Consider the following 17,725-nt stretch of genomic DNA (forward strand, 5'->3'; position numbering starts at 1 on the left):
TAGTTGTCATTGTTGTTTGGCAGGCCTGGGCTGGGTTTTAACCCCCAGCTCTAGTGTATGTGGCTACAGGCACTGAGCCTAAATTATTTTCAAAAGAAGTTCAAAGCATAGTAAGTGTATTTTTTTACTTTTTTTTTGATCAACATAATTTAAGTGTGCCATGGAAGTTTAACTATAGGTTCAAGTGTGCTGTGAGATAAAAAAAGATTGAAAAACATTGCACTAGAGGTTCATCTTATATAGAGATGAACAAGACACAGTCCCTTATCCTCAAGAAGCTGTCAGAGAGGGGACAGCAGGAAAAAAACCAAATATTTCAAAAACAAGGGGATAGACAGAAGAAGGACAAGTACTTTTGCCCAAAGGGGGTCAGGGAAGCTTTCTGAAGGAGGAGATGCGTGACCTGGATCTTAAAGGTCAAGTTGTTCTCCACATGAGGCATTCTCACAAGTACAGAGACACAATTTGTACTAGCCACATGGCAAGTGCTTCACGGCCATGTGTAGCTACTATATTGGACAGTGGAGTTCTAGACAGAGCTGCCAGAGAATTCTAGAGACAAATTCTTTTCAAGGAGGATACACATGCTAAGTGGCCTGAGCATAGAAACTCTTTCTCTTAAATATTAACTGAGCATTCTCCCTGGGCCAGATTTTGAATTGTCTCTGAACACCAATAAAAACACACCGATACTTTAAAATGTTGATATTGTCAATGTCCTCTCCCCCAACAATGTCCTGGTTCAGGGGCTAATTCAACTTTGGAGAATTCCTTCGGCTTAATCAGTACTACTTTTTACAAGAGCCAACTGTTAGGACAGTCCTGTAGTACCAGCACTGTCTACCACAGCTGATCATTTTCACCAGTAAGGGATGCTCAGCTAAGCTCCTTCCCTAGTAAAACAGGCTGTCTGATGCCACCTCGACTGTATCCTAAGTCAAAGGGGGCTCTCTATCCTTCTAGTAAGCCCACCACGGGCATACTCGCAATGAGTTATGTGAGTTCCTTACATGTAGGCTTCCATGTAGCCCCTTACCAGACAGAAGGCCAGCAGGTACATTGTCCCATCCCGTAGGTTGTGTCTGCATTCTGTTGATTTGTCTCCTTGCTTGTAATAAGCTTTTCAGTTTGATGTAATCCTATTCGTGTATTTTTGCTTTTGAGGTCATATGCAAAAAGTCATTGCCCAGACCAATATTATAAGGTTTCTGCTTTGTTTTTTCCTAGCAGTTTCATGTCTTACATTTACATTTAAGTCTTTTATCAATTTGTGTTGATTTTTGTAGATGGTGAGAGATGACGGCCTTAAGCAGGGGTCCTCAAACTACGGCCCGTGGGCCACATAAGGCGGTATGAATTGTATTTGTTCCCGTTTTTTTACTTCAAAACAAGATATGTGCAGTGTGCATAGGAATTTGTTCATAGTTTTTTTTTTTTAAAACTATAGTCCAGCCCTCCAATGGTCTGAGGGACAGTGAATTGGCCCCCTGTTGAAAAAGTTTGAGGATGCCTGGTTAAGATTGTGAAAATGCATGCCAATTAGCTCAATTTAGCCATTCCTCAATGTATACATATTTGAGTAAAGATTAGATTTTTATTTTTCAATTAAAAAATTAAAAACAATTTAAAGTGCTATTTGCTAGCAAAAAAGAAGAAGAAAAGAAATTGCTCCTTTAGGCAGCCTTCTTTGGCGCCCTCAGGCAGAGCACAGCTTGCACCCAGCCCTGCCTAACACCAATTTGTTTGGAACTCTGGTGGTCATTTAACTTGGATAATGGTTTGCACTTCTACTCCTCATCTCTTGACTTAAAAGCACCTGAGGGCTTTGACTGTCCCTTGATCATTTCTAATGTCCAGTATAGCCCTCAGTAAGCCCTCCTGCTCAGTCATAAAAATACTTAGAAAGAGACCAGTCATAGCGGCTCATGCCTGTAATATAGCCCTTTGGGAGGATGAGGTCAGGAGTTTGAGACCATCTCGGCCAACAAAAAGCGTTGTGGCACATGCCTGTAGTCCCAGCTACCCTCACACCACTAGCCTGGGCAACAGAATGAGACCTCATCTCTTAAAACAAAACAAATAAAACCATAAACCCACAACTTAAAAAGCAAGTCAATTTAAATTGGCCCAAAGAGCCCTTCTGTATAGTATCATCCTTTTTCTCTAGCAGACCAAAGAACCTTTTCTTTTTTAGAAAAGGTATGATTTTTTTTTTTTTGGAGACAGAGTCTTATTATGTTGCCCTCGGTAGAGTGTCATGGCATCACAGCTCACAGCAACCTCAAACTCTTGGGCTTAAGTGATTCTTTTGCCTCAGCCTCCCAAGTAGCTGGGACCACAGATGCCTGCCACAATGCTCGGCTATTTGAAAAGACACGATTTTTTTCCCACATTATTCCTTGGATGGTTAAGAATTTAATCCCAAATAGCTCTAGTTCCTTAATTAGGAATACTCTCTGTTTAGGGATCTAGTTATTTTTCCATGTTCGTACATTTCTAACCTGTTCTCCCACTTCAATTCTTACAGCATTAGCATCAAAAGGGAAATGAGGAGAGAATTTTTCCCACATAAACTGCTATGAACAGTCACCACCTGTGACCATCAACGTGTCCCTGCACACAAAGTGAGAACAACCCATTTGTATTTCAAACAATGGAGTGGTCATGCTGTTTCCACCTCTGTGCTCACAGGTGCCCCTTGCTGGCTAGGGAGCTGAGATCTGTCATCCCTCCCTGTGTCTCCACTTCTTTGGCCATCAGCCTTTTCACTGAACATCCCTGGTAGTTCCCTTCAATTTCTCTCAGTTCCTCCTGAATCTTGCTTCTTAGAATAAGTAGGGTGCAACACCCCACATCTCCCACAGGGAAGGCAGTTGTTACGGCACGTGCCTGTGGTCCCAGTTACCCCCACACCACTGTACTCTAGCCTGGGCAACAGAATGAGACCTTATCTTTTAAAACAAAACAAAGCCATAAACCCACAACTTAAAAAGAAAGACCACTGAGGGTGTAAACTGTGTCCCTCTATGTTGGGTACCGTAATTCTAAAGCACAGGTTTATTTTTTAGCATCTACTGGAATAGCAGGTTCCACAGTGCTGCTTCCCAATAGGCAAAGTGATGCTTCCCCATTCTTTAAGCATCAAGGGGCACTCCTTAGCACTGAGTTATGCGATTTACCCCGTCAATGTCCTTTACAACTTGAACCACATCTCTGCCACCAACTGACTGTGGCCATCTTGGTATTTCAGATACTTCTTACACATATGCTGTTATTTTCTCTCTTTCTATCTTTGTAAGTCTAAACAAAAAAATTTATGTAGCAAATACTTACATGGGACTTACCTGGCCTTGTCCTAAGCACTTTATTTACATCATCTCATTTAATTCTCATGACTACCCCGGGAGAGGGGGTTCCATTGTTATCTCCACTTTCCAGATGGAGGAATTGAGGCATATAGGAGCTAAGGAACTCACCTAAGGTCATAGTCCCCAAGGGGCAGCACAGTTAGGATCCGGACCCAGGCCCTCTGGCTCCACACTTTAACCACTCTGTCAGCAAATTCTTATGACTTTTATTTTTAGGTAACTTTTCATCAAGCCAAAGTCAAGTAATGAAAAAGGTGTAATTCTCTCACCTGCTAATGAGAAGTGGAAATCAAGTAAAGTGAAACTCTAACCTAGAGACCATGTCCACTGGCTACCTATGTAAGGAGGCTAGCAGCTGGGAACACTGCGCACATAGTAAAGCTAAAGAGTAGGAGATCTGTGATTCATCCCCACTGACTTTGTGACTTCGGAGTCCTGTAAGTTCTTGTGCTTCATTAAGCCTATCAACACAGTCATCTTAAATAGGTTTAGGAAAAGAATCTTTTAGCAAACACTTATCTGTGACCATAGTAGTGCAGAAACACTTAAAAGAATTTAGATACTCAGAACAAAGTCACAAAACTGTGGAATAGTTCTTTATACATACATATTTTATATATATATATATATATATTTTTTTTTTTTTTTCAAGACAGAGTCTCAAGTTGTTACCCTGGTAGAATGCCACAGCACTCTACCCATAGGATTAATAAGTGATAAGATCAATAAAAGCTTCTGTGTACACTTACATGCGCACATACACATGTGCGATTATACACACATACTTTAAGATGTATGTTGAATTTTTAATGAAATGGAGGATTAAAAATCCAAGAAAGTAGTTTCCAATCTGTCTTGGAGAAGGGGAAGAAAGAGTTGCAGAGTTACTTAATGCAGAGTATAAATCTCCCCTCAAATATTATCTGTGGTCTCAGTGAGAGATCTGTGCATCTCTGAGTGAGTTTTTAAAGCATGGTGATGAAATGCTTATCGCTCTTCAGCCAGTTACCCAGGCTCAGATCCCAGCTCCGTCACTTTCAAATTATGTGACCTTGGGCAAGTGATTTAACTTCTCTGGGCCTCAATGTTGCCAATTTTAAGATGGAACTAATAATAGGACCTTCTTCTTAGAGTTGTTGTAAGAATTAAATAGGTATATATGAAACAGCACCCAGCATATAGTGAGTGCTCTGTGTTAGTTCATAATATTCTTGCATGAATTTTATTGTGATTGATAAAATACAATTCATTTAAAAGTGTTTCTGGGTTCTCCTAACAGCTTTTGACCATTATATATATTAATTCATTTAATATGTAATATAATTTAATACTAAAGGCACAACTACTACCTATGGGGCCTGACACACTTTTGATGTTAAAAATGTAAGTTTATTCTGAAAAAGGTTGGGAAGTACCGATCAAGGGTTAAATAGTTGGGAAACTGCCCATAGTGACAACTACCATCTGGTGATCATTTTGTCAGGTGTGCATCTAGGTTTCTGGAGCCTTTATCATGTTGGGCTGGGTTTCTTTACTAACAGTAGGATACCAGGCGGAAAGCGTGCTAGAAACAACTTTATAGAGTTTCCCAGGGGCTGTTATGTGATTCATAACATATATTTCTATTTGTCATCCCTCAGAACACCAGGAAGATGGATTTGTGGCAGATTTCATGCAATATATAATTATCTTCCACTTTCAAGATCTCAGAAATATCTCCCTAGACCTTCTATGCAAGGCAGGGAGTTTAGATTCCAAACTTCCCAAAATCAAGGTGAAAAAGACTCAGAAAGAGGGATTCCTTGTCAAGCTGCTAAGTGACAAATGGGAAGAGAAAACTCAGGCTAAGTCAGACCAGCGTGAAAGTAGAGTTGAGGCCCTCCAGTCAAGCTCATCTTATCCATTTTCCCCTGTGTTTCGGTATTTAGGAAGTATTTTAGTCAAGGCAACGTGGTCTTAAAATGGCCAAATGTGTGAAATTGTGTTCTATTTCACAATCTGATAAGGGAATTGGGCCTTTCAAGACAGGAAACTAAGAAGGGAGATGCAGAATGAATCTGCAAAACAAACAGTTGCAGAGTCTGCTAACTGGACATATGAGCCCGGCTGGAGTAGAGCAGCTGGAAGTCTCTTCCCCAGTAAATACCCAGATGCTCCAGGCTGATCTTCAAACTCAGAGCCAGGGGTTCTGGCTTGTGCTCTTGGAAAACAAAGCTGATGTTTTACCCCCAAACCACTGTGTTCATCATTTCATCACAACAAGGCTGGTGAGAAAGAGGATGTCTGAAGTGATGACCCAAGTTCTGAAGTTTTTGACTTCTCTTTACCAAGATCCTAGGTGAGTGCTAGAAGTCAGCCCTGGAGCACTCACACTTCAGACTCCTGGATCCTGCACTGTGAAGAGGGGACCTCATGGTGACAGCATCTCAGTTTACAAGGACATGTGCCATTCAGCCTCATCTTCCTACTGAGCTCCAACAAATGTGGTTGAGGACTAAAAATGCAGATTTCTGGGTTGCATGTGCTGGGGCCCAGGAATCTGGAGGTTGACAGCTATATTCACTGAAGTGTGAGAACCATTGGCTTAGGGGTTAACTCTGGGTGGTAACTAGCACCTTAAAGACACAGGTTTTGCTTTACAATATATAGGTCACCCAGTAATGATAGTAAGAGTAGTGACAGTAGCACTGTCTATTCTCTAGTGATAGAGAATATTTTGTAAATATTTAAAAAAATTTTTAATGACCATTTTATAAACAAAGGTACATTTTTAGCCACAATTTCCCATTTTCCTTATGTGTAGTGACTTTGGGGACACTGTATAGTTTCAAGTGCTTTATACACATTAATAGTAAGTTCTCAATCCTCACATCCACCCTATGAGTAGGTATTATTATTCCCATTTTTACAGATAAGCCAAGGCACAGAGAGGTTGAGTAACTTTCCCAAGGTTGAACAGCTACTAAACGGGAGAGGTGGAATTTGACTCAAACTGTCTAGTTTCAGAGTCTTCATATTTGAGAGAGAAAGGCCCAACTTCTCTGTTGACACCTAAAGGTATCAAGTACTTGAAATTTCTGCAAAGTGGATCATGCGAAGAAGAGTTGGAATGAGCATCCCCTGAACTCTGAGGTGAACTGGTAAGTGCTGGGAACAATCTATCCCGACAGTGAGGTCCCTGGGAGGCTGCTGTGCAGGGGAGCGAGGCCTGGGTACCACACTGCAGGAATTAGGGCGGCTCTCACATGAGGCCAGTGTGGCAGGACTCTGTGTTCCAGAAACAGCAGTACGGCCTGAACCTCTGTGACAGATGCATGCAGGGCATGCTGGCTGCCATACCTGCAGGGCAGCAAAAAGCCATTCACTGCCTCTTCTTTCTTTGTCAATACTGTGGAAAAACAGGAAAGTCTGAAGCAAACAAAAATCACTTATGTCCTCATTAACCAAAGAAATTTAATGTTAACACTATATTTGCCCTGTATTTTTGCATCTGTGTGTATAGCCTACAGATTCGAGTTACACACATATATTCAATTTAATATCCTACTTTTTCTCTGTATATATCATATGCATTTCCCCTTATCCTTCAACATTCCTCATCAACATGATTTTAAAGGGCACATAGTAGCCTACTTGTTCCATGACTATCTTCTTCTTGCTGACATTTAAATTGGCTCCTTTTCAGTATAATGGATAGGAACTTCATTTCTGATTATTTTTGTAAAACAGATTCCTCAAAGTTCAATTGTTGGGTCACAGGGCATTCACAGTTGTAAAATTCTTTCTTACTAATACAATGGAATTAAGTTCACTATCAATGCCGAGCTATTTTTTGGAAAGGCTATGCCAATATCCACACCTGTTAGCAATGTATGTGAGCTGTGGCATGTCACCCACAGCAGTGTTCAGTATCACCATTCTTAAAAAAAGCCAATCTGATAGTTTAAGATATCATATTACGCCTATCTTTTCCAGGGAAGTGTACGTATAAGGTCCTTGAGAATAGGGCCTTTGTTTTGATCAGGGCCTGGCATATAATAAGTGCTCACTAAATATTTGTTTCCTCCATGTTTAACGAGGAAATCTGCCTTGTCCGAGGCCTATGCCACCCTCTGGCACCTCCTTTACCTGCAGCCTTCCCTTCCCAGATCAACCACAGCTGCTAAGTGGCCATTTTGCCAAAAAAAGAGAGACAATCTAATCCTATTCCCTAGAGACTGTGAGCTAAGAGGCACAGCAATGGAATTAGTTGCTATTAGAATTATCCTGATGATGGGCACAGAGTAAATAGCCACAAACTGCTGTAGCTGAGACCCCTGCAGTTTCACTGACTCTGGCACTGCTTGGGGCCTGGCTGGGCAGCATATCCTTGGATTCTCTGAGGGCTGACTCCTTACAAGCAACCTCCCAGTATCTAGGCTGATGTGCTGTCAGGTTCTGTTCTTACGACACAAGGTACCTGCCAGAATTATCCTCTTTGCCAGCTTCACAGATATCAGCCACAGCCCAGAAGAGTGATTAATCAGAACACTGACCCAGCAAGAAAGCAATTTAAAACCGAGCAAGAAGCAATTTAACAAAGAGAATGTAAAGTACGCAGTTTGGAACTCAGATTAAAAATGGAAGTCTGAACATGGCAGGGGTGCTGTTTTCTTCAAAGAAATCCATCATGGTAAATCATGGCTTTGTCTATGTTTCTAATTGACCTTTGAGTTGTCAAAAATCACCATTATCTGCCCAAGCTGATGCCCTCTGATGGGCGGGCTCATGTTTAATTCTCACGTGGACCTCAAGGCTGAACACAACACCTGGTATGAGGGAGTACCTAAATGTGTGTCAAATAAGTATTTAAAACTAAAAGTAGAAGAATATTCAGCCTTCTATCGGCTTAGATTTTTAGAATCAAGTTTTGTCATTTGCCTTGTTTATCCCAAAGACGGGAGAGGCTCTCTTACCTGAGGTCTACTTAAACCAAGACCCTGATTTCCCCAGCCCCATACTCTCCATTCCTTGCTAAAGCATACACCAATGCCCTCAGCATGCAAAAGCTCAGTTAGTTGGCTACTCTAGTTTACCAGCCTATGTCTGTTCTTACCAGCTAAGCTGTGTATTTACCAAGAGGTCATTTGTATTTGTTCCCAAACTTGTTTATGTCAGTTGAACTCATTATTGCGTTTACGTAATTTAATTACATATTATGCAAATTAACAAAATATCTGTGCATTAAGGAAAGAGGTGTTGTTTCTATAAGCTGAGTATTCTGGAAAGACTTGATGAAGGTGAATACAATAAAAGGATTGCTGTCAAATTAGGGGTGGACCAGACAACTATAAAAGAGGAGGGGCATTTGTGTGTGGGGGAAGGTACAGGTCTGGAAAGATTATGGTACTTACTCTGTAAGCATCTAAGTTCTGCAAATAGAGGATGCGGTATGGACATGATTTATGCAAGTAAAATGGTGCAGAATGCCACTACACAAATCTATTAATAACTAAAACAAGAGAACCACGAAATGGTACCTGCCCTTCCTCCATGTAAGGCACTCTGAAATTTTCTATTCTAAGCTACTCAATTTCATATTTTAAAAATGTTAGTCATAACCCATTAAAGTGGTTTTGAAACTCACAGTTAGAAAAGACACTAACTTAATCCCACTCTTTCATCTAATTGATGGGAGAAATGAGGTTCAGGAAGATTTAACAACTCTGTTAATGTCTCTCAGTCAGAGTCAGAGTTATGATTCTTGATTCCATATCCTGTGTTCTGTCTACTACCCTGAGCACTGAGCAGCCTTTGCACGAAAAGCAACTGACCTAGCACAAGTTCCTTTGCAAAAAGTAGAATGTGAAATGAGCAAGTGGATGACAAGGATAAATCCTGAAGGGGAAAGGAAGAGTCTCTCATTCTGTCCTAATGCTTTTCTAAGCAGTCGCTAAAGCAAGCACACACAGGTGTAGGTGGTTTTATCCCCAAACGAAGGCACATCAAGTCTCTCCTGTTATAGACACATATCTGGAGCAGGTGAAGCATGTACCTGGGTAGAACACGTGAGCCTTCTAATTTTAGAATGACTTCAGCTCCACGTGGGAAAACTCTAGACAATGGAATGGGGAAGCAGTTTGCAGTTCTGAAAAGCTTTTGTTAGGTGACAGAGAAATACCAGATCCTGTACTTGCTGGGTGACCCACGTCCTACCTGTTTTCCAAACAAGTAAAGGCTTAAAAGACTTTTCACCATCATCTGCTTTGTGCACCCCCAGCCCAAACTCACCGCCAGGGACCCCATCAAATCTGACCGTCTTCTTCTCCCCAAGTCAGATGATAATGGTGACATTTTCCATGAATAACCCCACTGTAAAATTTCCATGTTCTTTCATCACCACCTCTGAAAAGTCTCCCAGACACTAAATGAAGCAAGCCTTCAAAACATGCCCCAATTCTAGGTGAATGCCATCAGACACAGGCAAGAGGAAGGAGCCGAAGTTCGGCGGTTTAAAGATGCCCTGGGTACCCAGATCAAGCAAGGCAGATAGCAGAGGGCAGCCTGGAGCCTGGCTCCTGGGCGTCTGAGCAAGGCCCTGACCACACCCCCTCAGTCTTTAGAGTGAGTCTCATGAAAATATGAAAACCAGATGGGCGGGCTGGGAACTTTGCAACATTTCTGAGGGTTAAGCAAGCAGCCACCCAACAACTTCTTAACCTGGGTGTACTCTGTCCCTTTTAAGGGGCATTAACAAGTGCCTTTTGAAGATAGGTCGTAATTCCTTCCTTGGGAGGGTGTGACATGTTCTGAAGCCATAGGTGCTGCCACCCTCGTCCCGCCTCCAGCTGATGTTTTTCTGTCTTCTCTACAAATGGACACCAACCAGATTAAAAATACTGTCTTAACCCCCAGATTATTGATTTCTCTCCCACAGCAATTCCTTTCTAAATCGCGCACTGACTAGGCAGTCAGCCGAGGTCACCCCATCGTCCGGTGGTCTTGTTGTGGGTTCTCATGTTTCTTCTCACCTGTGTGGGGGCTCCTTGAGGGCCAGGCAGAGAAGGCCTGCTCCCGGGTACAGTTCCAGCAACTAGAATGTTCAAACTTGCTGTGAAATAGCATCTAGTTGCTGGAGAAGCCAATACGTGGCAGTAACACTACCACGGCCCTACCCTGGGCCACAGTGGGCATCACCAGTTGGTCACTGCAGTACTTCCTAAAAGCCTGAAGGCTTATGTCCTTCTCAGCACAGCTCTCCAACTTATCAGAGATGCCAATCTCTCAGACAGGTCACGTGAAAACTCTTACAGGTCATTCCTGATTCAAGTCCAATAGATGAGGAAACGCATCCAAACAGGAACCAGATGAACAACTTGCCCAGGGACTTGAAAAAACTGAGGCCAAGTGGGCCCAACGCCCAGGATGCCTGACCTCCAGCCTAAGACCCTCCACTGTCCCATTCAAAGGAGATGTCTGAGAGGCATTTACTGTTGACAAGACCAGTTTCCTATGACTCTGGCGTTATCTGCCCTCCATACTTGGGGATCTAAGAAAGAAACCCCACCAAGAAGGAACTTGGAACTTGTTTTTTTTTGAAATGCACAAGAAAGCCACATGGGATCATTGCCCCATGGTCTTTCAAGACCCCATGCCTCCCCTGATTGGCACATAGACTTGGCAATTTTCTCTCCACATTATTCCATTAAAATGTCAGGGCTTCACCTGTGCATTCCTGTCGCCCACTGCTCCAGGGCTGTCATTCAGAAATGTACCAAAACTTCTCTTATAACCATTATACCTTTCTCATTCTCTCTAACTCCCAGAATGAAAAGACTTGCATATTTATGTCATGGGTAAAGCCCTTACAGTTTTTTTCCCTAAAATTACCCATCCACCCATTTGTCTACATAAATGGTGTGGATGGTTTCAACATAGTCCTGGATGGTTTGCTTCTGGGATTTAGTGAATAAGCCCAACCAGAGCTTAAGGAGTTAGGGGCACTCAGATCTGAAAGTCACCCAGCACATAAATGACTATGTTTTATGGAAACTGTTCACATGGGCAGCACCTGTGGCTCAAAGGAGTAGGGCACCAGCCCCATATGCCAGAGGTGGTGGGTTCAAACCCAGCCCCGGCCAAAAACTGCAAAAAAGAAAACCATTCACCAGAAAGAAATAAGTAGAAAGCAACATATAAAAACATTAAAATGAAGTCAGAAGAAAACGAAATACCACAAAATTAAGTGTAGCAGCATCTACTGTCAATATCTGAAGATCTAACACAAAAGAATTACCATTGCCTTTGTTAGTGTAGTAATGGAGCTATGGTTATGTTTTTAAAAGTTATCTGTTAGATGTACATATTGACTGTTATGACTCAAATGTGCTTTACTTTAAAATATTTCAGCAAAGGGAAAAATGAAAATGGTGGGGGAAATAAATGAAAGAAAAATGAAAGAGTGATGCCAATTATCAAAGCTGGATGACGGGTATTCAGGGATCAAGTTTGCTATTACTTCTCTCCTTCTGTGGATGAAGATTTCTTAATTTGATGTTAGCAGATAGTCGGACACACTCAGACACTCGCTCCAACATCAGGTAGGGAGAGTGGCTGGTGTAAGTTGATCCCCAGTCTGAACTGTGCCCACTGCAGGGTTTCAGCCCTGTCTGGTGAGGACAGCATAGGTGGGGAGGGGTGGTAAGGCCTGAGCAGTCTTCCAGGAGACAGGAAGGTAACCCTAAAGGAAGAGAAAGTTAAGCAAACAAGGTTGACAGGTCACAAAGCCTTTGAAGGGGTGACTATAACGAGCTTACCACCATTTGGACTTGTCTCTTGCCTCAGCCCTCTGTGGATTCACATCTGGGTCTCATGGGGCAGGGCACAGATAAGTAAAAATGGAAAGAGCTATTTCATCAATCTCTAAGACTCCGAGGCACAAGTTTTATAGCTAAGCGACCCATCAAACAGAAAGCAACACTGAGGCCGGTGACAGCCACCTCCCTTCCCCACAGACGGGCAGCTGACTTTGAGGCTTAGGCTCTCTGGACATTAGGGGCTGTGGCACTGCCTCTGCTCCCTTGTACCACCTTGGGCCACAGAGTGGCACTCAGCCAGTGACAGGGTAATGTGCAACCAGCGGAGGCTCAGCGGCGGCTTTCTGACCACACATCACAAGAGAAAAGGGAAAGTAAACCTCAACTCCTTGATGTCTGAGACGGTATCACATGAGGAAGTCAGAAAGGAAAGATGGGACAGAGGTTGGTCACTAAAGCAGGAAGGACAGTTGTTTTCTGGACGAATGTATCAGGTCAGCCCAGAAGGGCCTGGGAAACCCCAAAGGCCTAGGCAAGAGCGACACCAGGGCCCTAAGGAAACAGGTACAATGTCTCTTAGAGTTTCTTGTATGTATTAATGGATGAGACTTGCAAGACGAGTGGAATGACCAGGAGTACCCCTGCAGCATCAGCATTTGCTGTCATTGCAACTTGTCACCTGAAAGAGACTCAGGGGAGAGTCTGGCTTTCGGCCTGCTAGGACCTGCAGTTTGCCTCCTACACTTCCCAAGGCTCTCCAGTATGTTGATTTAGAATCTTTAAAATGAAAAAAAAAAAAAAAAAAAAAAGAACTATTATGTAAATAACAAAACATAAACCAGAAAATAACTAAACAAAGATCGTCAGGCAGAATTCAACAAGGAGATTCAGGAATGTGGTTCTTCTTTAGATGAACTATGATGTGAGCTGGAAAAATACGGATAGTTCTGAGTTGTCAGGTCCTGTGGGCCTGTTTCTAGTGCACTTGCCCACATGAATTGCCTGAACAGCTGAAGAGAGAGAGAGAGACAGGGGAGGGGGAGGACCCTGAGGGAGCAGGAATGGCCCCAACTTGGGATTGCAGTTAAGACCTGCCTGACCCATGAGGAGGGAGCAGAGAGGGCTGAGAGATGGGCATGGGCTCCAAGGTCAGGAGGCCACGGAAAGAGCTCTTCAGGGGAGAGCTTGGGCCCCATACACAAGCTGCACTCACCACTCAGGGGGGACGTGCTGTTCTCCAGGGCTTGGCACATGGTCAACACGATGCCTGTGGTGGGGAGAAGAGAGAAAAGGTAAGAGTCTGCTCAGCAATCAGTGTCATAGAGGATTCCAGGCCAGGTCCTCTGAAAGGCAAAGGCTTGGTAGTTTCACAAAGTGGTCAACAGAGGGGCCCAACTAGATCACTTGTGAGGCTCAGTGCAGAGAGAAAACTGGGATCCCTTGTTTCAAAAGCTGGAAAACCATGCCCATTAAAGGTTCTAAATGATAAAGTTTCTTCCTTCCTTCCACATTGGCTCTCTCCATCATAGTGGGTTTTCTTTTTTTTAACACCTTACAAATATATTCTTTATAGCAAGAAAATATACTTAACAAACTTACCATTTTTATCATTTTAAGTGTACATTTCAGTGACACTAGGTATATTCACATTCTTGTGCATATCATCATTTTATTATTTACTATTTATGTCATTGCTTTCCTTTGGGCCCGGGGATACTTACAGAGTAAGTACAGCCCCTCAGAAGTGCAAGGGGACCCCCAATGTGAAAGTGAGCAAGGGACCCACTAACTCTGGGATTTTCTCTCTAGTGAGCAGCTGGACCAATGTACTGTGACCTAACGAGTCTTCTTCCTAGGGCCTGGCTGCCTCCACCCAAGATGGGTGATCCCAAGGGTATTGTACCCTCCAGGATGCATGAGGTACCTCGATCAGTTGCCCACAGAACATGCCATCGAGCTGCCAGCGGCCACCATACCCTGCCCCAGAAAGTGACGGGGAGCACACACCTAACCCCAGCCTTTCTTGTGTCCAGGCCCCACCACAGGCAGACCACGGCAGGGGCAGAAACCCACTCAGGGGAGGCAGGAAGACAGCAGCAGGCAGGATCATGAAGACCAAGGCTCCAAGCCCCCAGTCCCCTGCTGCACACTCCACGGCCTCGCCAGACTTCGCTTACAAGACACAGATTCAAAGATGAAACTCCAAGAATTCCAAGACCGCAACTATACAGTATTAAACCCTGAGCTTAGGGCCCTTGTGAGCATGGGCTCTGTGTGATTACACAGGTCATGTGGCCATGCCCTGCCACCAGATGACCTTAGGTGACCTCACTTACAGTAAGGAAGTTTCTGGAAACTGAGTAGCAAACTTCCGATGAAAAAGGAACCTCTTATGAGTTATGCAATCAGCACGAACTAAACTAGAATGACTTCCCAAAAACGAAACACGAAAGGATGCCACAGTGGCCATGTGAAGGGGCTGGGCCTCCTACAGGTTAGCCTAGACAGGAGGTGAATCAAGTGGGCACAGAAAACAAGCAAAGCTCTACCTGTTACAGGACGGATGTGACTCCCCATTTAACAGGAAGCTCCCTGTCCTATAGCTTGCAGGGGTGTCCAACCTGAAGCCCACAGGCCGCATGCAGATTATTTGAGGACTGTTTTTGCTAATCTGTGGTATCAGATATCGTGAAAAGTATGCACAAACCTATTTTTTTGCTCATCAGCTTTCATTAGTGTTTGTGTATTTAATGTGTGGCTCAAGACAACTCTGATCCTTCCAATGTGCAGCTGAGAAGAAAAAAGATTGAATGCTCTGTAAGTGGAGACATAGAAGTCTTGACTCTCAAAGAAAAACCATGCTTGGAACAGAGAAAGCTATCATCATATTTACAACTTTCCTTTTGGCCTTTCAAATGAGAAATATCATAAGAATTTCTGACTGCATTCACTGGAGGGCTGGTGTGGACTTCCCCAAGACTTTCATGGAGTCCTGAACCAGAGATCTGGTTGAGATATTTGGTTCCGGAGTTGGAGGTAGGGAGGGGGGGATGGGGAGAAGAAATTAGTAAAATCACACGTCTTGCCTGTGCAATTCTTTCTTGCTGTCCAACAGATGCTAATTTTAGAAACAAGGCTCTTAGGATTCCTCCAGATACACTTAAAAGGGTATCTCTGTAATCCACACACCAAACATTACAGTAAGGCACTCCTACCCAAGCCAGGAAAAATCTTAGTGGTTGCACACCATGCTCGGGAACTGTCACATTCTGACTTTGCTGGCACCACTGCAAACCACTCTGGGCTAAGGCCAGTCAGTGACCCATAATGTAAAGGATGACACTGGCCATGCTTTGCATACCTCTCAAAGGGAAGCATGACTGGACTGTCAAGAATTGGCCCTGAACTAATGAATTTTCTTCACGCCTTGTTCCCTGCTCCCCATCCTGTCAGTCCTGGTGAACAGTCAGCACAGTTCCTGGGCTGCACGTGAAACTCTGCTTCAGCAAAACCTAGACCAGAAGGCTGATACCACACAGCTGTATCAAAGACAGAGCACGGACGGGCACCAGGAAGATGAGGATGTGTGACGGGCACCTGCTGCCCCAGCCTGCGGGCAAGTCACTTCACCCCCTCTGCTCCTCACCTGTGAGCCAGCAGCTGCCAAATTCACAAAGAGGTTTTGGGAATAAATTAAAGTTTGCAAAACCACCATGCTCCACAGATGAAAGATGCTGGGTTTTTAATTGAACCACAGGAAAAGAATACTCCCTTTCTAAACCTTCACATTCCCATGGAAAACAACTCCTGGATGCCCCAGGCTTTGCTCTGTAGTCCTGCTTCATGCATGGCTTACAGGGAGGCCCTGAGATGAGAGACGAACCCTTTATTACCTAGTGGGCTCCCCAGGAGGGCCCTGGGCCAAGAAGACAGGGGTCATGTCCCTTGCTCCCCAGGTGGGTGTACACCACTGCTGGGCACGCACTAGTTCCAGGCACAGCACTAGGGTTTTGCATGTGTAGTCTTAGACAATCCTCATGGTAACCCATGACAGAGGCACTTCCCAGCCTCCCTACCTTCTTGCCCAGCAGGTGGAAATGCCTGATTGTACAGCTGAGGAAACTGAGGCTGAGAGAGGTCAAGAAATTTGCCCAAGTTCCGGCAGCCAAATTCAAACTCAAACCTGTCCAACTCTCATGCCCAAGACAGTGCTCGGTCACTATCCCACAAGACAGTCCTGGTCACTAAACATTGATGGCCGTGTGTTCAGATACAATCAAATGAGTCCACACGGCACACTCAGCAGGCCCGGCAGGTGAAGCTTGATCCCTCTCTTCTGGAGGCCACATCCATTGCCTCTTGGGATCTTCCAAGTGCCTCCAATTTCCTCCCCATGAGCAAAGTCTGCTGAGGGACAAAAGTATGTGTGTCCAGGCTCACCAGCTACTCTGCCTGCAAAAGACCAGGGGCCCAGCCTTCCGGCCCCATGACTGTGCTTGGAAAGCTGGGTTTCTGGGAAGGCCTTCCAGAAATGCGTGGCTTTGGCTGGCTCATCAAAACAAAGGAAATGGATCAGTGCCTGTAGCTCAGCGGCTAGGGTGCCAGCCACATACACGGGGCTGGCAGGTTCGAACCCAGCCCAGGCCTGCCAGACAACAATGAACTATTACAACAAAAACAACAAAATAGCCAGGCGTTGTGGCGGGCGCCTGTAGTCCCAGCTACTTGGGAGGCTGAGGCAGGAGAATCGCTTAAGCCTAAGAGTTGGAGGTTGCTGTGAGCTATGATGCCATGGCACTCTACCGAGGGCGACAAAGTAAGACTGTGTCTCAAAAAAAAAAGAAAAGAAAGGAAACAAAGGAAAGACAGGGAGAGTACAGCCACATGGACCAGCGCTGTGACATGCACAGGGCACTGGCTCGGGGGTGGTGGGGTGACCTGTTGCCACAGCTCCATGGCCTGAGTTTCAAAGCTGGCCCTCGCCTACCATGGCCCTGGGGGTGGGGAGGGAGGAACCCCCGCCTCACAGGCTGCTCCTCCAGCATCCTATTTCTGTTTCAATAGCTCCAAAGAGGGGAATCCCAAGGGTGGACTTCAAAAAGAAAAATGAAAAGAAGGGGTGGTGTCAGGGGAAAGCCACACACAACTGAAGAAAAACCTTATGGTTCCCCCACCCCCCCAATATACAGTGAGAACTCAGGGCTGCCCTGAAGGACAAGGGTTGCCATGTATATAATTCTGCTTGGGGCTCAGACAAAAAGAGAGGCTAGCCTGTTTATCTTGTGAGTTCCTGAAACCCATCCACCAAGGTGCCAGGGGGAAATAATGTTGAGAGAGGCCAGGCACCCATCTCCCCAGGGCACAGGGCAGGGCACCCCCACTCCAGCCCTTCACTTGACATGGGATTAGCCCTTCTGGATGGAGACCAGGCTGTGCCATCAGGGTGGGACACCATCAGTCCTCAACCACCTGTCTGGGGATGCTCAGCTGTGGCTCCTGGACCTGAAGGAGCATGTTTGGGTCCCCGGCCAGCCCAGCAGGGCAGACCATGTCCTGTTGTCG

General features: G+C 44.6%; 1 protein-coding gene across 2 annotated transcripts in view; it reads right to left on the reverse strand.

Annotated features, from left to right (window-relative positions):
* Positions 1-17,725, reverse strand: part of TGFA (transforming growth factor alpha) — a 101,655-nt gene that overhangs the window by 55,072 nt on the left and 28,858 nt on the right. For both annotated transcript variants that reach the window (XM_053589620.1, XM_053589619.1), the window contains exon 2: positions 13,377-13,430. In XM_053589620.1, coding sequence (XP_053445595.1) covers positions 13,377-13,430 — 54 coding nt within the window. The remainder of the gene's footprint in view (positions 1-13,376; positions 13,431-17,725) is intronic.

This window comes from Nycticebus coucang, chromosome 4 (genome assembly GCF_027406575.1).
Source record: "Nycticebus coucang isolate mNycCou1 chromosome 4, mNycCou1.pri, whole genome shotgun sequence".
Lineage (NCBI taxonomy): Eukaryota > Metazoa > Chordata > Mammalia > Primates > Lorisidae > Nycticebus > Nycticebus coucang.